The 23443-nt window shown below is 41.7% G+C and overlaps 1 protein-coding gene across 1 annotated transcript in view; it reads right to left on the reverse strand.

The window, feature by feature from the left end:
- The window catches only part of ELOVL2 (ELOVL fatty acid elongase 2), a 135995-nt gene that overhangs the window by 5798 nt on the left and 106754 nt on the right, over positions 1 to 23443 (reverse strand). The window contains exons 4-6 of the mRNA XM_040353721.1: positions 13490 to 13567; positions 8337 to 8508; positions 600 to 724 (exon numbers count right to left, since the gene is read on the reverse strand). Of these exons, the coding sequence (XP_040209655.1) occupies positions 600 to 724; positions 8337 to 8508; positions 13490 to 13567 (375 nt within the window). The remainder of the gene's footprint in view (positions 1 to 599; positions 725 to 8336; positions 8509 to 13489; positions 13568 to 23443) is intronic.

The following is a 23443-nucleotide window of genomic DNA, read 5'->3' on the forward strand; positions in this document are numbered from 1 at the left end:
TCCCCAGCTCTGCAGTCTGGTCTATTTGTGTGACCTAAGTCTCTGCAAGAGAGTTTAGCATCTGCCTTCTATCCTTTGCCCTCTTGCGTACAAGGACAGTGAACCCGTTTTTTTGTATATGGTAAAATCTGCACAATTATTGTACATTGTTATGATTTCAGCTAATATTTTTGTTCATAGTATTTTTAGGTTCTTTCCCATCACTGTGAAAAAGCGGGGTGAATATTCGTTGAGGTAAATATCCGTCTGGATGTCCCCAATGTAGAAATGCTTTTGTTTTTAAATCAGCATGTGGTTAAGCAGCTGCCTGTTTATCATATATTATATACATATCTGTATGTTGTAATTACTTTCCTGTAGCAGCTCGTTCATTGTTTGATCTGTACATATGATTTTATCCTATTGTGAAATTGTGTAATAAACTTGTATTTGTAATTGTTTCATGTCTGGGAACCTTTTAAGAATGAATTTCTAGTATAATTTTAAATAACGTGACTATGAAGAGTGCATAGAGATAGACATGTTTAAAGGGTTGCTGTCTAAAGAAATGCTACTGTGGTAGTGTTCTAATTTGTTATTAGTGGATGGAAATTACCTACCAGCTGGGCCTGAGTAAGATACTTCTTCCACCAGAGGTATTTGTGCATGGATGGAATAACTGACAGGCCATAGTAGGAATACATGAGAACATGGATGAAACTGTTCAGGGTAGGTCCAAAGAAACCTGTATTGGCATTTGAATGAAACAGAGACATATTATAGCAAACGATGTACAAGAAATACTAGTCTAAAATAGTATTTTACTGAAGTAAAAAAAAATAAAATGCCATAAATATATTCCTTTTTTTGTAGACGCTATACCTTTTGCGCAAACCAATCAATGTACGCTTACTGGGAGTTTTTTTTTTACCACAAATATGTAGAATAATACATATCAGCCTAAACTGAGGAAAACAATATTTAACCACTTAACGCCCGCCGCACGACTATTTACGTCCGCAAAATGGCACGGACAGGCAGAAGGGCGTGTTTATATACGTCCTTGCCTTTCCGCGGGTCGGGGGTCGATCGGGACCCGCTGCGTGCGGCGGGCAGATTCCCGCGGGGAGCGATCCGGGACGACGGCGCGGCTATTCGTTTATAGCCGCCCCGTCGCGATCGCTCCCCGGAGCTGAAGAACGGGGAGAGCCGCATGTAAACACGGCTTCCCCGTGCTTCACTGTGGCGGCTGCATCGATCGAGTGATCCCTTTTATAGGGAAACTCGATCAATGACGTCAGTCCTACAGCCACACCCCCCTACAGTTGTAAACACACACTAGGTGAACCCTAACTCCTACAGTGCCCCCTGTGGTTAACTCCCAAACTGCAACTGTCATTTTCACAATAAACAATGCAATTTAAATGCATTTTTTGCTGTGAAAATGACAATGGTCCCAAAAATGTGTCAAAATTGTCCGAAGTGTCCACCATAATGTCGCAGTCACGAAAAAAATCGCTGATCGCCGCCAATAGTAGTAAAAAAATTTTTTTTTATAAAAATGCAAAAAAACTATCCCCTATTTTGTAAACGCTATAAATTTTGCGCAAACCAATCGATAAACACTTATTGCAATTTTTTTTTACCAAAAATGGGTAGAAGAATACGTATCGGCCTAAACTGAGGAAAAAACATTTTTTTATATATGTTTTTGGGGGATATTTATTATAGCAAAAAGTAAAAAATATAGAATTTTTTTCAAAATTGTCGCTCTATTTTTGTTTATAGCGCAAAAAATAAAAACCGCAGAGGTGATCAAATACCACCAAAATAAAGCTCTATTTGTGGGGAAAAAAGGACGCCAACTTTGTTTGGGAGCCGACCGCGCAATTGTCTGTTAAAGCGACGCAGTGCCGAATCGCAAAACCTGGCCTGGGCATTTAGCAACAAAATGGTCCGGGGCTTAAGTGGTTAAAAAAAATGGGGTATTTATTACAGAAAAAAGTAAAAAATATTGTGTTTTCAAAATTGGCACTCTTTTGTTTATAGCGCAAAAAAAAAAAAACATGCGTAGCATGATTGCGCAATTGTCATTCAAAGTGCAACAGCGCTGAAAATTGGCCTGGGCAGGGAGGGGGGTGAAAATGCCCTGTATTGAAGTGGTTAAAATTGCAAACAAAATGCATGCCATTTCATTTAATTAAATTAACAAAACATCCAAGATTCTTTTCACAGTATTCATCCAATCCCCAAAATTTGTCTTTTATATCAGTCTCTGCTTCAGCCCTCCACTCCTTGAAGTTTGCTATATGGGAACAAGTACCAGAAGAACACGTGCAAATCCTCCAGGATGTTCACAGCATCACAGGAGACCATGGGAGATTTAGTTGAGCCCCCAAGAGACACAGTTTTCCAGGTGACTTATTTTTATTTTTTTTTGTTACTTTATTTTTCCTTGTCAAAAAAGGTTTATTGATTGCACAATAAAATGAAAGTACATTGTTACATATACAAGGATGTATATAAATAAGCTCTTTTGTTAAACAATAAAAATAATATATGTAGGTAACATAGTATGTTTTGTTTGTGTTAAACTTCATCACACACAATTAATTAATTGCTCTGTTACTTTATCATGTTAGTATGAATATTGTAACTATTAATACCTTACAAAGGTTATCCTAAAAGACTTTGTATATATGTAAATCTATCATGTATTGATATAGAACTGATATAGATAAACAAATGTTATACATTAACTTAAAAAGAAAAGAAAGTTAAGTGAAAAAGGGGGGGGGGGGAGAAAGAACAGTGAGAGACTAAGTTCACAAGGTCGGTCCAGGTACCAGGGCGTGGTTCAGTATAGTTATTCCATTTATAAATAGAAGTGTGGTTACATGGTTTTGTTAAATAATCAGTTACCATGGCTGAAGGACTGTATCGTTAAAATTTGGGGGTAAATTAGTCTTTATCCATGTGTTCCACGTTTTCTTGAATTTTGGAATATTGTTACCTTCAATAGCTGACATTTTAGCATGGGACATTGCAGAATTCATTCTGTTCTTAGTTTCAGCCATAGCCAGTATTGGTGATTTCCATGCTTTCGCCATTGTTTGCTTAGCAGCGGTTGAAAGTTAAACAAAAAGCTTAAATTGGGAGAATGTTAAATGATCTGGTTTCAGATTAAGTAATGCTATGGCAGGGTCTGGTGCTAGCGGCTTTTGGAACATTTTGGAGGCAAGTTCAAAGATTTTCCCCCAAAAGGATTGTGCTATTGGACATGTCCACCATATATGCATGTGTGTACCTGTACAGCCCCTGAAACAGAGGGCTGAATGATTGGGAGTGTATTTAGCCACTCTGGCAGGTATTCCGGACCATTCTGCATCATCCAGTTTTTGTCCCAGATCTTTCTCCCACGTCTGGACATAGGTTAATTTATCAGGTTTTGAATTAGTCAAAAGTTGTGTATACAGAGATGATATCATTCCTTTAGCAAGTGGGTCATTTTTGCACATTGATTCAAAAGTGGAAAAGGTGAGGTAAGGGCGATTCAGCATTTGTGAGATATCTGAACAGCTCTGACTGCAGTAAACCATAGCTTCCCTAAGTTTCGGGAAGGATCAGAATGATTTAGGAGTGATACATTCATGGTGCATTAAGAGGTTGGCATTTGACCAAGATTTTTGTTTGAAAGAGTGGTCATCTAACAGTACATTAAATGCGATGGCTAGAATAGGGGATAGTAGTTCTGCGAACGTGCGGTAATATAGGGCTGAATAACCAACCGGGCCCAGTCTTTTGTTTATCTTTAGTTCTTTAAGGCTGGATTCACACCTATGCATTTTTAGTGCATTTTGCAGATTTGTACTACAGAACTTGTTCCATAGGGAAACCATATTAAAGCGGGAGTTCACCCATTTGTTAAAAAAAAAATTTTCTCCCCTTAGCTTCCTGCTCGTTCGGTCTAGGGGAATCGGCTATTTGTATTAAAATATGATCCGTACTTACCCGTTTTCGAGATGCATCTTCTTCCGTCGCTTCCGGGTATGGGTCTTCGGGAGCGGGCGTTCCTTCTTGATTGACAGTCTTCCGAGAGGCTTCCGACGGTCGCATCCATCGCGTCACTGGTAGCCGAAAGAAGCCGAACGTCGGTGCGGCTCTATACTGCGCCTGCGCACCGACGTTCGGCTTCTTTCGGAAAATCGTGACGCGATGGATGCGACCGTCGGAAGCCTGTCAATCAAGAAGGAACGCCCATTCCCGCAGCCCATACCCGGAAGCGACGGAGAGGATGCATCTCGTAAACGGGTAAGTACTGCACATATTTTACAACAAATAGCCGATTCCCCTAGTAAAAACGAGCAGGAATCTAAGGGGGAAAAGTGCCCTCTAAGGGTGAACCCCCGCTTTAAATTGACTGTAGTGCAAACCTGCAAAATGCAAAAAAGCACTAAAACTGCATACATGTGAATCCAGCCTAAGAGAGGCAGCCACTTTGTCAGTTGATATAGGTTCTTCTAGGAGTGCTTTTTGATCATGGGATAAGTTTGGTAACGTGAAATTGGAAAAGGATTCAGCTTCGATATCATTAAAATTTTGAGTTGATTTATAGAATGATGCTAGATGTGTTTTTGAATTTATGCACAATTTTGACTGGGTTTAGACACCTTCAAGCGGATTGGTTTAAATGATTTATTTATTGAATTTAGTGCTCGTGCTAGATAGGTGCTTGGTTTGTTGGTTGTCATTCAATAATTATGTCTAGTGCGTTTATATGTTTTATCTGCTGATTCTGTAAGAAATAAATCGTATTCTATTGTATTTTCCAATTGAGATTTTGTGGTGGGTGATGTATTGTTTTGAAATTAAATTGATGCAGCATTAAAGTCGTTTTCTAGTTTTCGGGCAAGGGTTTTACGTTCCCTTTTGAACACTGCGATTTGTCTCTGTATATTGCCTTGCAATACTGGTTTGTGGGCTTCCCAGTGTCTAAGGGGGGATATATCTGGTGTGTTAAGCCTCTTTCACATTGAGGCGTGGAGCCGCGGTGACTGTATAGCCGCGCTATTTGTAGCACGGCTATACCGCCGTATTTACCGCAATATTCGGGCGCTAGCGCTGAGGTTTTAACCCCCGCTAGCGGCCGAAAAAGGGTTGCGGGCGGTATTACCGCGCTTTCCCATTGATTTCAATGGGAAGGCGCGGTATAGGAGCGGTGAACACACCGCTCCTATACCGCGGTAAAGATGCGGCTAGCAGGACTTTTGGAGCGTTCCTGCTAGCGCACCGATTCAATGTGAAAGCCTTCGGGCACTATTCCTCCCACTGACACCAAGGATAGGGCATTTATACTCCCCCGAATACCAATGATAGAGAAGTGTTTTCTCCCACTGACACAAGGACATTTTCTTCTCCCACTGGCCACAGTCCGGCCCCCTAAAGTTTGAAGGACAGTAAACTGGCCCTTTGTTTATAAAGTTTGGAGATCCCTGCTCTAGATCAATATTCCACTGACTGCTCACTTCCTACTCTACAGAAAGGAGCCACAGTTACTATTGGATAGCATTAAAGGTAGATGAAAGATGAATAGCCGCACTCCAAAATTGGATAGCAGTGAGGACATACCCTTCAGACAACTGTAGTGAGGTGTCAATGTTTGTTTCTGCCATCGTCTTTCATTTTGCTCTGCTCATCAGCATTGTGCAGCATCTAGGAAGACTCTGCTGTGCAGTGCTGATGAATAGCCTTGGCGTACCAGATGTGCCGAGTCCAAAGAACACCAGGAGCCCAAAGAAAGACAAGCTCAAGCTCCCACGGGACTACCAAAAAATTGAGTGACTCTCAAGTTTCCTGTGGACTTGACAGGTCTGTGGTTTAGAAAGGGAAAATAGTTTTGGATCGTTTTCTATATTTTGTTTCAGATCTCTATGCTGGAATGTGTATTAAAGAATAAACTTGGTGTGCTGGGGTTCAGATCTGTTATGCTATGCATGGTTAGAAGGCATTGTTGTTTTTTGGGGAACAAACCTAACTGATTTCTTCCCTTACCCTTCCACTTCCTCTGTGTACAGAAAATCAATGACTAGAACACTCTAACAACTAGGAAACTGTCAGACTAAATGCTGTATTCTGGCCTAGGCCAACAAGGCCCAAACCTAGGGCAGCACTTTGCAGGGGGCCAGCACGGAAAGAGTCCCCGCCGGCTTGAACTACACTGTTGGTGTAACGCAAGCTGCTTTTAATTTTGACTGTCCTATCATCCTGGAGCACAAACCTTCCTCACTGTGCTATATGTTTTCTGCTGCACCATTGGCATGGTTATATCTTCTTAGTCCTCTCCATCAATCTATCAGAAATTTGTGCTTAAAGTAGAACTATAATAACACTTTTTTTTTTTTCATTTTGGATAGAGTAAGGTAGGGTTATAGCCCCTGTCAGTTTATTTTTTACCATCCGTGTCCCATTGCAGAGATTTCCCTTCACTTCCTGCCCCATAGCCAAACAGGAAGTGCAAGGAAATCTATGCAAATTAAGGGAATCCAATGCGCCCCCATGCCCCAAGAACTAGTGTCACCAATTTCAGGGCGGGTCTTAAACAGAAAGGGGTGTGGCCTTGACAGGAAGGGGCGAGTCATATTTAATTTAGTTTAGTCAGGCCTAGGGCAGCACAAAACCTAAATACACTACTGGTCAGACTCGTGCTAGGACAGGTAGGCCAGTGGTTTTGTACATGGTTTTGGAGGCAACACTTGGCAAGGTTCTCTCTTTTATTATCGTTATTAAACCGTGTAATAATCTTCTAATATTTTATATTTATAGCAAACACATTTGTGGACAAACCTCATTTATTTACAAGTACTACAGTAATGGTGTCACGACACATTATTCGTTTTTCACTTAAGCTGGATTTTTTTTAGCCACAAAATCTGTGTAATTAACATGTCATAATTGGATTAACTAGAACATCTTGGGTCAAGCTTAAATGACGTAACCTTTTACAGTGCCTATGTTTACACTAATGCCTTCTTGTATACTTGCTCGTTTTAAATCTGAACTCCTCATAAACATTTAAATTGCATAACTGGCTCTTTGGCTGCTTCTCCCTCTCCAATCTAAGTTTTGCTGTACAGGGACTGAAAAGGCTGATACCAAGTAAAATTTAGTCACTTACACTTAAAAATACATTTTAGTGGTATACTAATGGATTAAAAAGCGCAGATGTCGTTTGTATATAATTTACTGTTTCATCAAAGAATAAAACAACAGCGTTTCTGGCAAACTGATGAGCATGTATAGGTTTCTCTATTTAATAAAAATTCGGACTTCAGAAAGTGGTTAAGACAAAGTTATAATTCCAGTCAAATTCTATGACAGCCAGAAGTAGTATCTGAACCTGTCAGAAGTACACTATATTGTCAAAAGTATTGGGACGCCTGCCTTTACACACAAATGAACTTTAATGGCATCCCAGTCTTAGTCCGTAGGGTTGAGTTGGCACAACTTTTGCAGCTATAACAGCTTCAGCTCTTCTGGGAAGGTTGTCCACAAGGTTTAGGAGTGTGTCTATGGGAATGTATGACTATTCTTCCAGAAAGAGGTTGGGCACTGATGTGGACAAGAAGGCCTGACTCAGTCTTCACTCTAATTCATTACAAAGATGTTCTAACGGGTTGAGGTCAGGACTCTGTGCAGGCCAGTCAAGTTCCTCCACCCCAAACTTGCTCATCCATGTCTTTATGGACCTTGCTTTGTGCACTGGTCCAAATCATTTGGTGGAGGGGGATTGTGGTGCAAGGTTGTTTTTCATGGTTGGGCTTGGCCCCTTATTTCCAGAGAATGGAACTCTTAAGACGTCAGCATACCAAAATATTTTGGACAATTTAATGCTCCCAAGTTTGTTGGAACAGTTTGGGGATGGCCCCTTCCTGTTCCAATATGACTCAGCACCAGTGCCCAAACAAGGTCCATAAAGACACGGATGGGCGAGTTTGGGGTGAAGGAACTTGACTGGCCTGTACAGAGTCCTGACCTCAACCCGAAAACCTTTGGGATGAATTTGAGTCTAAACTGCGAATCGGGCCTTCTCTCCAACATCCGTGTCTGACCTCACAAATGCGCTTCTGGAAGAATGGTCAAACATTCCCATAGAAACAATCCTAAACCTTGTGGACAGACTTCCCAGAAGAGTTGAAGCTTTTATAGCTGTAAAGGGTGGGCCAACTCAATATTGACTAAGACTGGGATGCTATTAAAGTTAATGTGCGTGTAAAGGCAGGTGTCACAATACTTTTGGTAAGTTTATGCTACTGCAAGTCTCATATAAATCGCTCATTTAGTTTTAGTTGAACACTTACTTTGTCCACATGGAATCCAGTTGAGAACACACCACCATATATTGAACATTGTGGCATGGTGATAAACATGGAGGAAAGTGATTTGGCTATTCTTTTTCCGTAAAACAAAGAAAATGGTGTCCATAAATTCAATTGCTTTGGAAAAATAATACCACCACAGCACTTTGGCCACCTGTAAAGTAAGATGAACACGTGATCTTTATATTCGAAACATTAAAAAAACCTTTGATGGTGGAAATAAACACTTCCATTACTCAAGTATGTAAAGTTAGAGTTACCTTTAAATTCCACTACTGTTTCAAACACACACTTCCCTTCCCAAAAATATTCAGGGCCCAATCCTGCCTATCTGGTCTGTTGTGCTGCATTAGGGCATGCACGTCACAGCATGTTGCGTTAAGGCAGCAAATGTATTTGAATGGCCTGCCAAAGCACCACAGCAGTCCTAAAACCTGATGCAGCACACAAACATGTATGGTAGTGCATTATCATGCATTGTAGTGTGCTGCAATGCAGGTGTTTTTGGAGGTGCAAGGTTTAGTTCATTGGTGAGCCCTTCGAAATAATGGCCTGATAGAGCATGCATGCTCAGAATGCATGCCACTTCCTCTGACATCGTCACTTGCATGTGCAGAGCAAGGTGAGACAGCGTATTACTGTATTTTATACAGTATACACAGTTAAAAAAGTAAAACATGGTTGTTATGGAGCGGGCAGCCACCGTGTCTTTAACGACCGATGAATCATCAGCTGTCATTGGGGTTCCCCGCAGCCAGCTGAATGTAAAGAAAATAATTTCTGGCATGAAAAAAAATCCTATAAAAAAAAAAAAGCATGGGGTCCCCCAGAACACCTTGTTCCCATGTTGATGGAGAAAAGGACCTCTTCCCCACAACCCTGGCCGGTAGTTGTTGGGGTCTGCGGGCGGAGGACTTATTAAAATCTGGATCCAAAGTCAATCATGATGAATGCCAGGCGCCGACCCCCCCCCCCCTCCAAAAAAATGCTGGGTCATTGATGTTTCGGGAGCGCAGGGCCTTTGTTCATTTAGTGGCGGGAGGCGGTAGATAGGTCATTCGTTGGGAGCGGAGCTTTTTTTTTTTTTTTCGAGTCCACGGCTGGCAATCATCATGACTAACGTTAGATCTACACTGGGAGACCATTTTAATTTATTTTTCTCAGTAAAGGACTTGTCCAAAACCCTTGTGTTTTATTCACTTTTTAAATTTTTTGGCTATATTCATTCACATGGGGGGGCTTCCAGATCCTGATGAGCTCCCACCCACAGACCCCCACAACCACCGGTCAGGTTTGTGGGGAAGAGGCCCTTGTGCTCATTAACATGGGGACAAGGGGCCAGATCCACAACGGGCGGCCGTAACTTAACTTTTCCTATTTAAGTTACACCGCCGCAAAATCTCTACCTAAGTGCCCGATCCACAAAGCACTTACCTAGAAATTTTCAGCGGTGTAACTTAAATTTGTCCGGCGCAAAGGCGAGCCCAATCTAATGGGTTGAGTCCCATTTAAATTAGGCGCGCTCCCGCGCCGGACGTACTGCGCATGCTCCCGACGCGATTTTCCCGACGTGCTTTCCGCAAAGTTACGTTTCGCCGAGTTTTGTGAATCGCGCCGGGTAAAAAAAGAGATGCGGCGGGGAAAAAAAAATGTAAAAAAAAATTCGACAGCGTCGCGGGAAAGAAGGGTGTACTTTTACATGGTGTATTAACTTTACACTTTGTAAAAGTAGCCCTAATTTTGCGTTTGCAAACTAACAACTTACGGAGACTTCACAAAGGGAAACCGCTTTGTGGATCTCCGTAAGTGCTAATTTGCATACCCGACGCGGAATTTCGACGAGAAATGCCCCCAGCGGCGGCCGAGGTACTGCATCCTAAGATCCGACAGTGTAAAAATATTACACCTGCCGGATCTTAGGAATATCTATGCGTAACGGATTCTGTGAATCAGTCGCATAGATAGAAACAGGGATACGACGGCGTATCCCTTTTGTTGATCTGGCCCAAGGTGCTTTGGGGGGGGCCCACTCTGCCCCAAAAAAAACCCCCATGCTAAGGGCATGTGGCCTGGTATGGTTCAGGAGGATGGGGTGGTTGCTTATTCTCCCCCCCCCCCCATTCCTGGGCTGCATGCTCAAATAAGGGTCTGGTAGGGATTTTAGAGGGGACCCCACACCATTAAAAAAAAATGACGTGGGGGTTCCCCTTAAAATCCATACCAGATGCCAGCATAAAAAAAATCCCCACCGACAGCTGATGACTCATCGGTTGTTAAAGATGCGGCGGCCGCCTGCTCCTTAACAACTATGACAGTTTCTGGTTGTTAAGGACTCAGGTGGCTGCCGGTATTAAATTAATGCAAGGTTTGTCTACTAAAATACTGTATCATAATGTTTTTATGAATGGAGCCCTGTGTAAAGAAGCCAGCGGAGTAGGGAAACAAGCGGCCGTGGCTGCACTCTAGGCGGTTTGTCTATCGGTACCGCCGGTCCTGGCTATACCTGCAAAAGGGGCCAGCATGAAGTCCTTTATCAGGACTTAATTTTCCGACTAAAGTTCAACCTTGTTTTGCTCAGATATGGGCACATTTTTGTGAATTCATTTATTTACATGCATGTTCGTAATTTACATAAAAATCGATTAAACTTTAAGTTATTTAAGTTACCTGGCAGTAAATAGTTAAAATACCTTTTCAGGTTAAATAGTTAAGCCGGGTACACATGGGCTGAACATGAGGAGACACCGGCTGGATGTCCCTCTGTCAGAAAACAACAGCTTAAGGGGGGAGATCGCTGAACTAACCTTGCACGGTTAGTACAGCTGCTCCGACTGGAGCTGACAGTTTTTTTTTTCCATTCAACCCACAGGGATGAACGATTTAAAACCAATAGTGTGTACCCGGCTTTATAGACCAGCTTTCTACATATAAATGGTCTGCTGCAGACCTGCTTTTTAACATTAAATTGTATTTACTATGTGATAACTTCCTTTGATCTTAGCAGCAGCTTTGCTTTCTTATATAGTTGGCCACTGACAGAAACCACTTTTTCCTGGATGACATGTAATACAAATTCTGTATGGCAGAGCCCCATCCAGACCGTTTTATGCAAAGGACCCTCAAAGAAGTTATGTAGTTTCTGCCATGATGGCAGCCTTGGGTTTTCTCTTAATACACATTAGACATTGTGTGATTATAGCAGATGGACTCTCTGGTCTTTTATGTATTTAAAGAATCTGCAATAACAATCGGCAATGATGTTTGCTAAAACCCTTGCAATGTATAGAACTAAATTAGAAACAGTTGGCACATTTTCAAGAAAAATAAAGCCAACCCAAAGCAGACATTTCTCTGGTGTGTTTTATGGAGCAGTAGCCCACTGAAGTGTTTTATGTGGTCTAAGGTCTTTAGCATGGTTTGTGATCACTTCAGACATTCGAGAATAAAACCTCTATTTAGCCATAATTAGGCCTTCAACTGTAAAATTCTCCAAGAGGGTTTCCCATCATAGTTAGATTTAGTTTCCAGAACTGTTCTGAAGGATGACTGAAGAAAATAAGCGTTTGCCCTTTCCCGATAGCTATCTTTCCAGGAATCTTCCAGGACAGCTCACACTTTATCCCAATTTTGATACCAAAAAAATAAGATTTGGTGAAATTTAGCATGTGTCTGTTTATCTCTCCTGTTTTAGCCAAGTGGAACCATCTTTTCATTGCTGTCCTAGAATATTTCCAACAAAGAACTTAACAGATAAGTATTTGTTTTATACAACATACACCGACCAGCTATAAAACTTTGATCACCAACCCAATATTAGGAAAGTCCAGATTTTGCTGCCAAAACAGCCCTGACCAATTAAGGCAATGGACTCTACTAGACCACTGAAGGTTTGCTGTGGTAGCTGGCACCAAGCCTACAGTAGCAAATCCTTTAAGGCCTGTAAAGCCTTGTATATACGACAGGTTTTCCAGGCAGGAAAACTGCCAGGAGAGCTTTTGGCCGGGAAAACGGGCGGTGTGTATGCTTCCTCGCAGTTTTCCCAACAGGAAAACTGCCGGGAATCCCAGCAGGAAAATGGAGAACTTGCTCTCTATTTTCCCTCTGGGATTCCCAGCGGTTTTAAACCCGGCAGTTTTCCTATTGGGAAACACTGCGAGGGAGCATACACACGGCCGGTATTTCCGGCCAAAGCTCTTCCCACAGATTTCCCAACGGGAATACCTCTCATGTGTACAGGGGAAAGTTACCAAGGAGGTTCTCGTTTTTCCGGTCAGTATTCCCGGTGGACTTTATACCGCCGGGAATCTCAGTCATGTGTACAGGGCTTAAGTTGCTAGGTGGGGCCTCTTTATATTGGACTTGTTTTTTCAGCACATCCCACAGATGGACATCTGGAGAATTTGGAGGCCAGGTCAACTGCCCAAACTTGCTGTGTTCATCAAACCATTCTTGAACCATATTTGCATTGTGGCAGGGTGCATTATCCTGCACAAAGAGGACACTGTCATCAGGGAATACCATTTCCATTAAGGGGTGTACTTGGCGCAACAATGTTTGGGTAGGTGGTATGTGTCAAGTAACATCCACATGGAGGGCAGGACTCACGATTTACAAGTAGAATATTGCCCAAAGCATCACACTGCCTCCACGAGCTTGTCTTCTTCCGATATTGCATCCTAGTGACAACTTTTCCTAAGGTAAGCAAAGCAGACACCCCCTGGCCATCCACATGATGTGAAAAATTTTGATTCATTGGACCAGGCCAACATCTTTCATTCCTTTGTGGTCCAGTGATGCTCATGTGGTCATTGTAGGCACTTCTGGCTTTGGACTCAGCATGCACACCCTGACTGGTCTGTGGCTACACAGCCCCTTCCACAACAAACTGTGATGCCCATTTTTTCTGCTTTCAACACATCAACTTCAGGGACAACCGTTTACTTGCTGCCTAATATGTTCCACCAACTTTCATATGTCATTGTAACAAGATATTCAATGTAATTCTCGAAGCCTGTCAGTGGTCATAATGTTATGGCTGATCGGTGTATGTTGTATGCTATTAGGTAAACTTGTGTTGAGTCTATTTATGACAGCCCGGAGGCTTCTCATCTTGCTATGTCCAGACCATGTCTTACCCGCACATCTGCTTCTCCCGCACTTTCTAAGTTCTGACATTGTAAGTTGTATCCTCCTTCCCATGTAGAAAGAATAAGCTGTAAAAGATAAAATAGTTTGTGTCAAAATATACATAGACAATACAATTTAAAAATATGTGACCATATGTAAAGAATAGAAAATAAAAAAATCTGCACTGATGAAGCGGACAGGAAAAAACATTTTACTTTCAAAGATTTTTATTGTTTTACAAAATAAAGATAAAATGGATTTACAAACAGAGGGCATATAAGACACATCAATGCCAAAAAATACAAATACAGCGGTATATATAATATCAATCCAATAGTAGCATAAATGTAGACTTAAGACGTTCAAACCTCTTCCTGCCTCGTAAGACATGTATCTGAACATAAAATATAGATAAATAAACCACGGCTTAAAACCTTATGAACTAGGCGTACCCAAAACTGAAATGAGCATAAACAGGAGAGGAACCTGGTATAGGAGTGCGTATCGAGTTAGGAAAACAATTCTCAAAAGATAGACAACGTCTGGCATAGCGGCAGCAAGATCCGGCACCCCAAATGGGCGCACACTCTGCCGGAACAGGCTGCACAAAACACCACACATTGCCATCCAAACAGAAAACATTCAAATATATAATCATGTCCTGTAAGCCACAGAGAAATTCTGAGTTTGCTATATCGGGACTATATCAATACTATTGGGTAATCTTCCCTAAACAGAGAAGTTTGTGAAATGTACAAGTACACATATAACACGATATGTCTCACGTTCCCAGCTGAAAAACGGAAACAGAAAACTTAAAGGAAAGCGTGTAGATGGACGCGATCCAACGAAAGAGAGGAAAAAGGGGTCAGAGAAAGGAAAAACAGAGAGATCAAGGAAGACAGAAGAGAGAAGATAAGTAATGAGACAGCCTGCGGAAACCATCCTCGTAGAGTAGCCACTGAAAGTAAGTGAGGAAAAACATTTTACAAACCTTACCAGCATAAAGTATCTCTTCTATAGTGAGAGGTTATCTCCGCTACCAAAGACAAATGTATTTATTTTGTATCTAGAATGTACTGTTTCTTATTTGATACATATAAAAATGCATAGAGCTTTACCCATTTTCAGAGGTCTAAAACTTGCCTTTGATTGTAAAATAAATAGATATGTTACAAGCAATTATAACTGACACTTAAACAAACAAAAAAAAAAGATATGATACATATTACAAAAATGGGAAGAGTGTACTCACTTTTATGAGATACTGTGTGTGTATGTATATATATATATATATATATAGTAATACCTTGGATTACGAGCATAATTTGTTCCAGAAGAATGCTTGTAATCCAAAGCACTCATATATCAAAGCGAATTTCCCCGTAGGAAATGATGGAAACCCAGATAATTTGTTCCACAGCCCCTGCTTGTCTATGCAGTACCGCATGTGGCAAGAGGTGCGGGGGCACCGGAGACACTCAAACAATTGGGAACGGAGTGTTTCCGAGCATCACTGGTGCCCCCGTACCTCTGGCCAAATGCGGTACTGGACACCCCAGCAGCTTGAATCCTGCTCATCTTGCAAAACAATGTTTGCAAAGCGAGTCAGGATTAAAAAAAAAAAAATAGCTTGTATTGCGAAATGCTGTTACTCACAATCCGAGGTTCCACTGTGTGTGTGTGTTTTTATTTATATATATATTAAAAAAATAAAATGTATACCCCATTTTTTTTTGTATAATGTGAAAGATGATGTTACGCCAAGTAAATAGATACCGAACATGTCATGCTTTAAAATTGCGCATGCTGGTAGGATTGGTGTCAAACTGCGATACTTCACGCATCTCCATAGGTGACGTTTTAGAAATTTCCACAGGTTACCAGTTTAGAGTTGGTCTACAATTATTGCTCTCGCTCAGACACCTCACATGTGGTGCGAACACTGTTTGCATATGTGGGCGTAACCTACATATGCAAGCACGCGGGGACGGGGCACTTTACAAAAACATTTTAATTACATTTTTACACGGTCCCTTTAAAAAATGTTTTGATCACATTTATTGCTATCGCAAGGAATGTAAACATCCCTTGTGATAACAATACAGCATGACAGGTCTTCTTTATGGAGAGATCTGGGGTCTAAAAGACCCCAAATCTCTCCTTTACCCTTAAAAGCAAAAGATCGATTTTTTTTTAATCTTTTGCTTTAAGAAAGAAAAAAAAAGCCATGTTGATATGGCCTAAGAACCGGAAGTGACGTCTCTCTGGACCTCCAAGGGCATAGAGATAAGCGACGGCCATCTTGCCATTGCTTATCTTTATGGCAAGCCGCTGCGGAATGGAGCCCTGGGGTCACCGATCTGTAAGAAAAGCCCAGGTTCCTGGGAAGCAGTGGGAGAGTGGCACCTTCTAAAAGTGATCCCGCTGCGAATCTGCTGCGGTGATCACTTTTATCTGAATGTCTAGCGCCTGAGGGGAAAAAAAAAAATACCGGGGTTATCGCATCTAGCTGCAGCCATAACCCCGGTATTTAACATCAAACAAATGATGTATTTTCCCAGTTAGGCAGTCGGGTTCTTCCATAAGTTGCTTGAGCAATTAACAACTTCTGCTTCTTGGATAAATAGCCACTGACCTCAATAATCTTTTTAGCTATTTGGAAACGTCATATTCTTACTACTATTTTAAAGAGTATTCTTTTCTCAGACCATCAATATAACGGGGTCCCTCTCCCACTGATCACCAATGTGAGGGAACACTAACATTTTCACTGTCTGCTATTCTTTTCTGGCCTTTAGAGCCGGTTCACACTGGGGCGGCACGACTTCGGGGGCGACTCGGCAAGGCGTCCTGAAGACGACTTCAGAGGCGACTTGCAAAATGACTTCTGTATAGAAGTCAATGCAAGTCGCCCCCAAAGTCGTGCAAGAACCTTTTTCTAAGTTGGAGCGACTTGCGTCCCTCCTATTAGAACGGTTCTATTGATTACAATGGGACGCGACTTGTCAGGCGGCTGAGTCGCCTGACGATTAGCCCCAGTGTGAACCGGCTCTTACTATTTATTTCATTTCATTATGATGATTATTATTGAAAACAGGCCTTGGTGCCAAATACACTAGAGCCGGTTCACACAGAGGCAACTCGTCAGGCGACTCAGCCGCCTGACAAGTTGCGCTCCGCTCTTTTCAATGGAACCGTTCTAATAGGAGCGACTCAAGTCGCTCCGACTTAGAAAAAGGTTCTTGTACGACTTTGGGGGCGACTTGCATTGACTTCAATGCAGAAGTCATTTTGCAAGTCGCCTCTGAAATCATCTTGAGATCGCCTTGACGAGTCGCCCCCAAAGTCGTGCTGCCCCTGTGTGAACCGGGTCTAAAGATGCAACATTCTTATTCTTTTTTGTTTTTTATATATTACCTTAGTGCCCATGCCAATGTACCGTGAGCTGTAGATGTAATTAATAGCAGGGTGTGCCCAAGTTATTTTATGTGTTCCTCTGTGTTAAAAGGTTGTGAAAGTCTGCTACAGCGTAATACAGCATACCGTGTGGATATATTCCACAGACCTGCACAGAGAATGCAGTACCATTCACAAGTCCTACACCAGCACACAAAGCATTGCCAGGGACGGCGGGAGTCCATTTAACTGTTAGCATATTTTTGGACTGTGGAAGGAATCCAGATCTACTTGTTGAGACCCAAGCAATCACCAGATAAAGAACGTAAATCAAACCCATGTACCTAGGGTTTTAAGCAAAGAAAGAATTCTGACATAATTGGAGTATATGAATAACCAATTTGCCTACTGAACAAAGATTGTCCGAATCAATTCCCAAGACCTTTAGAATTGGAAACATCCAAAAAGGCTAAAGTGGTCTTAACAGCCTGCTAAATTTCCATTACGTAGGCGTATGGCATATTTCCATGATGACCGTGTTTGTAGCATCTAACGAGCCTTGCTATGAAGTGATAAGTACTACTAAACATACCACCTCCACTAATGGCAGGTTAAGCTGTCATTAGAGAATTCAGTTCTGCTAAGAATAGTTACAGATTCATTACTGAATCCTGCTACTCACAGGCTATGATATATCTTACACATATTCCAATATTTAAAACAGTTCTCAATGAATAATTTTGTGTAGTCTGTTTGGGAGTTTTAGGCAGACAGTTGCAAATCTGTCATATAATAATACAGCACTCTAAGCTTTATGGTAATGTTACTAATTAAAATTTGTGGACTGTACACCCATTTTTGCAAATATTGCATGCAAAAATCATGTCTTTAACAAGGTACATCTAAATAGGTTCTGTCATAAGTAGAATTTTGGAAAGTGCTTGACTCATAATTGGCAAATACAGCGGAATTCCACCCAAAAGTGGAACTTCCGCTTTAAGCACTCCTCACCCCCTTACATGGCACATTTGGCATGTCATTTTTTTGTTGGGGGAGCGGGGGCTTCAGTAGGAGTGGGACTTCCTGTCCCACTTCCTCCTCCCACCTACGGGCCGCTTAGGCAACTCCTCCTTTCGCCTTAGGCGACCCCTCCCTTTAGGCGATCTCCTGGGACACGTGACAGGTCCCAGGAGATCGCTTGTCCACTGAGAGCGCATCGCGACTCGTGCATGCGCAGTGAGTGCCCAGCCGTGAAGCCGAAAGCTATCACGGCCTGGTGCCTATAATGTGAATGGAGGTGCTCACGGAGGGGGAGCAAAGGGGCGACGCTCCGGGCAGCCGCATCGCTGGACAGTGGAGCAGGTAAGTGTCTAAAGTCAGCAGCTACACTTTTTGTAGCTGCTGACTTTTAATAAACATAAAAAGGCTGGAACTCCGCTTTAAGGGCTTACATAGGTTAGTGACGTGTTCCTATATTTAAAGCACACGTTGAATGCAAGTCTCCAGACTCATATTTACTTTAGTGATATAATGTATATGAAGGTTCTCTGGCTAAATTCAACCTACATGGTTTTGCATTGCATTTTGTTGGACGAATCATGACCTATAGGTATACGTATATTTGCATTGCATCAAACAACAGCCTTTTCTGCATGTTTTGTTAACCACTTAAGACCCGGACCAAAATGCAGCTAAAGGACCCGGCCAGGTTTTGCGATTTGGCACTGCGTCACTTTAACAGACAATTGCGCGGTCGTGCGACGTGGCTCCCAAACAAAATTGGTGTCCTTTTTTTCCCACAAATAGAGCTTTCTTTTGGTGGTATTTGATCACCTCTGCGTTTTTTATTTTTTGCGCTATAAACAACAATAGAGCGACAATTTTGAAAAAAATGCAATATTTTTTACTTTTTGCTATAATAAATATCCCCTAAAAATATATAAAAAAACATAATTTTTCCTCGGTTTAGGCTGATACGTATTCTTTTACCTATTTTTGTTAAAAAAAAATCGCAATAAGCGGTTATCGGTTGGTTTGCGCAAAATTTATAGCGTTTACAAAATAGGGGATAGTTTTATTGCATTTTTATTAAAAATTTTTTTTTTTTTTTACTACTAATGGCGGCAATCAGCTATTTTTTTTTTCGTGACTGCGACATTATGGCGGACACTTCGGACAATTTTGACACATTTTTGGGACCATTGTCATTTTCACAGCAAAAAATGCATTTAAAATGCATTGTTTACTGTGAAAATGACAATTGCAGTTTGGGAGTTAACCACAAGGGGGCACTGATGGGGTTATGTGTGACCTCATGTGTGTTTACAACTGTAGGGGGGTGTGGCTGTAGGTGTGATGTCATCGATTGTGTATCCCTATAAAAGGGATCACACGATCGATGCCGCCATCACAGTGAAGAATGGGGAAGCTGTGTTTACACACAGCTCTCCCCGTTCTTCAGCTCCGGGGACCGCGGTCCCGGAGCTTTGAACCGGGTCGCGGGCGCACAGGACGTACCTGTACGTGCATGTGCCCAGCCATGCCATTCTGCCGACGTAAATGTGCAAGGAGGCGGTCCTTAAGTGGTTAAAGCTGCACTTCAAATGTAAAAGGAAGTTTTTGACAGCAATTCCATCTACATGAGTCCTATGGTAACCAACTATTACCAGTCTGAGAATCCTGGAACAAAGATTCCACAATGTACCCAATATGGGGAAAAGCTGCAAGCACTATTTGCAGGTGCATGTTTGGGATTATAGACCAGCTATTCAAATTTAATAATGCACTGTGGACACTAATACAACTTTGCATCAGCATGTGTACACACAATCGGTCCATCCGATGAAAATGGTCTGATGGACCGTTTTCATCGGTTAACCGATGAAGCTGACTGATGGTCCGTCATGCCTACACACCATCGGTTAAAAAAACGATCGTTTCAGAACGCGGTGACGTAAAACACAACGACGTGCTGAAAAAAATAAAGCTCAATGCTTCCAAGCATGCGTCGACTTGATTCTGAGCATGCGTGGATTTTTAACCAATGGACGTGCCTACAAATGATCGTTTTTTTTTCTATCGGTTAGGTATCCATCGGTTAAATTTAAAACAAGATTGCTTCTTTTTAACCTATGAATAAATAACCGATGGGGCCCACACACGATCGTTTTGGCCCGATGAAAACGGTCCATCAGACCATTCTCATCGGTTTGACCGATCGTGTGTACGCGGCATGAGAAGCACATAAAAGCAATGGGATTGTCAGCATTACCAATATGCAGACGGGTCCATACTACAAATATGCATGTAAAGCAGAGACCTGGGTGAATTTATTATTCAGAAGACCTTTTAAAAGAAGTACAGCCAAAGCTCATTTAGCAGTACTTTTCCTGTGGATCATAGAAGTGCAGTTCATTCTGCACTCCGATGACCCGTTTTCAGCAGACAGCGGGCTGAAGCCCACTGTCAGCTGACATCACAGAGTTGGTCCTGGCTGGGAAAAGATTGCAACAATAAAGTCAGCATCCACCCACATGCTTGGACCGGCACCTGGCTCAGCCTTTCAGCGAGGTGCTGAGAGCCTGAACCAGCCACACCCGTCCCCGTCAGAGCCCAGCGCTCCAGTGAACACGGGGGAACAGAGCAGAGAGCCGGTGACCGACAGTCGCCAACTTTCTGCTCGCGGAGCACTGATAACAGAGTGACTAGCGGTCTTTGATCTCTCGGTTCTCAGTCTTAAGCCTCATACACACGATCAGACTTCAAACAAACTTTTCCGTGGATTTTTGTTTGAAGGGCGTTGGCTGTGAACTTGGTATGCATACACACGGCAGGACTTTTTCAGCAAACTTTCCCAAAATCACATGTTTTTTCAGCTTTTTTCCGCCACCATTTGGTCAATTTCTGCTATTGTTGGTTGATTTTAACATTGGTTCTGAGCATGCATGTTTATACTTTGGACAAAAGTCCGATGGACTTCTGTACACACAATAGGACTTTGCACCGTAGGACTTTTGTTGCCGAAAAGTTTGTCCGTTTGCAGAGCAAACTTTTGTCCGATGAAAACCGAAAAAAGATTGTCCGATGGAGCGTACACACGGTGGGATTTTTTTTGAAAACCTGCTTATTTTGAAGTTTGTTGTCAAAAAGTCAGACTATGTGTATGGGGCTTTAGTGTCGGCAGGGGACAGATGCAGCATCGGACTGATGCTGCATCCACCTAGGCAAGTATGATTTTTGAAGCAAAGAAAATAAAAAATAGGAACTTCTCTTTTGATGATAAAACCTGTACCACTTGATAGAAGGCATTATTCAGTAATGACCTCCCTATACACAAACACAGCCTAAAACCTTATACTGATTCATACTGTTGCCATTTGATTTGAAAAATGTTAATCACTGGATAAAAATACAAAATAGCAAGGTTAAAAAAAGGGTATTTAGAAAATGGCGGACACTTTAGATGACAGGCTATATAAATTACACAAAATTTGGTTGCCTTGGATTACACGCTATTGGCATTGCCTCCTCTGTCCCTCCCACCTCCTACCCTACACACACTTTTTTTCACTTCATTTCTTCTCACCCCTCCACCCAAATCTACGTGTTCCTAAATTTTGTCTCCCCCTTTTCCTACTCCTTACTGTTCCCCATACTATACTATGTACTTACTATACCCCTTTTGAGTTATTCGACTCTCTAATACCTAGTCCCGGGATGAGATATTGCTTGGATTGTTACTTCAAGTGCACATTTCGAATACTGAAACCATTATGTTGTACACTAGCCTTGTGTGGCCTTCTATGCGCAATGTTATTTTCAGCATCTTGTAAGGAGTATGCACTATTTCTGTTCTAATGTTTTGCAACCTGTAAATTATTGAAAACTCAAACATTACTGATATTTATAGTAACTTGTGGAGATTATGGCCCTTTATTCTATATTTGCATTTGAGCTCACATTTATGCCAAGCTTCCCCATAGACTGGAATCTTAAGAACTAAGCATGTTCTGAATTTAAACTAAAACATGATTTTTGTCTCAGAGTTAGGAATTTATTCTGGAAAAATCTCATGAGCTGAATGTATCTGGCATTTGTTCTCCTATTCATGGGTTGATGACCTTTGGCACACATTGCATACTCTGAACAGCCAAACTATTAGTACCGCAGGACAGCAGCACTTGTTCATGCAATGCATGTAAGCACTGAGAGTCGCCGCTGTGTGCAAGAAAAATCAAGTAGACTGTATTGTAATGCTAATTAAGCTATATAAAGCAATCTTCACTAGGGTTCCTGTATTTAAAAAATGCTGTATATTGAGACAAATGGCCAACGTTATCCTAGCTTATAAACATTATAGCTTACTTAACCAATAAGTAGTTTTGTACATATTTTCTTTATTTTCTTTTTGTTTGGGACCAAAAAATTAAAACTTTTTTTTTCTGATTTTGGTAAATATAAAATACATTTTAAATGCTAGCTTCACAAAAAAAAATGAAAAAGTTAACTAACCCACAACACCTTCCCCACAACAACTTCCCCACAGAGAATTTCTGTTGATACTTCTTTCTTTTGCGAAAAGGTGAACTTAGCCTTTTTTGTTGTGTATTCTCCTTTTTAGACAACAGGTCGTGGTTTAGGCTCACTTGCACATTTTCCAGTTTCCTTTGCTTTCTGCTGTAAAAAGTCTATATACAGAGCGCAATAGCTCAAGATAATATTTACACACTCAAATAAAAAAGTCAGAGCAGATTCCTTCCCCTCACTACTCTTTTGTCCATTGAGCTCTCTCAGGTTTTTATTCGAAACGTGGCACCTGGGAAAGGGGTGACTGATCCTGTGCTTCCCTTTTTAAACAAAGGGCCAGTCTACTGTTCTTCAGATTTTAGGGGGCTAGACTAGGGCCAGTGGGAGTAGAAAATGTCATGGCATCCAGTGGAAGTAAACAATCCCCTATCTTTGATGTCAGTGGGAGGAATAGTGCCCCATTTTTGGCATCAGCTGAAGGAATAGTACCCCATCGCTGGTGTTGATGGAGGGAATTCCTCCCCATTTTTGGTGTCAGTGGGAGAAATATTGCCCATTCCTTGGTGTCAGTGGAAAGAATAGTGCCCCATTGCTGGTGCTAGTAGGAGAAATAGTGGCCCATTGTTTATCAATGGAAGTAATTATGTCCTATCAATGGTGTCAATGGAATGAATTGTTCCCCATCTTTCTTGTAAAACTTTTTTCCTTTTCATGGTTTCAGTGGGAAGAATAGTGCCCATTTCTGGTGTCAGCAACAGGAATTATGCCCCACTGTTGGTGTCATTGGATGGAATAGTGCCCCCTAGGGCCAGATAAAAGCAAGTAAAGGGCTGCATCTGGCCCCTGGGCTGCAGTTTGGCTTTAGATAACTCTTTCTGCTCTGAAAACTCATTGTCCTGTAATAACTGTTTATTTGCAAAGCAAGGATTGTATCTACAGCAGAAAAAAAAACACATACACAAGTCAATGAGTCAGAGCAATGAACAAAATTGAGCCATGTATGGCCAGTCTTAGAAGAGAGCATCTCCAGGCAAAGT

This window comes from Rana temporaria, chromosome 5 (assembly GCF_905171775.1).
Source record: "Rana temporaria chromosome 5, aRanTem1.1, whole genome shotgun sequence".
NCBI lineage: Eukaryota > Metazoa > Chordata > Amphibia > Anura > Ranidae > Rana > Rana temporaria.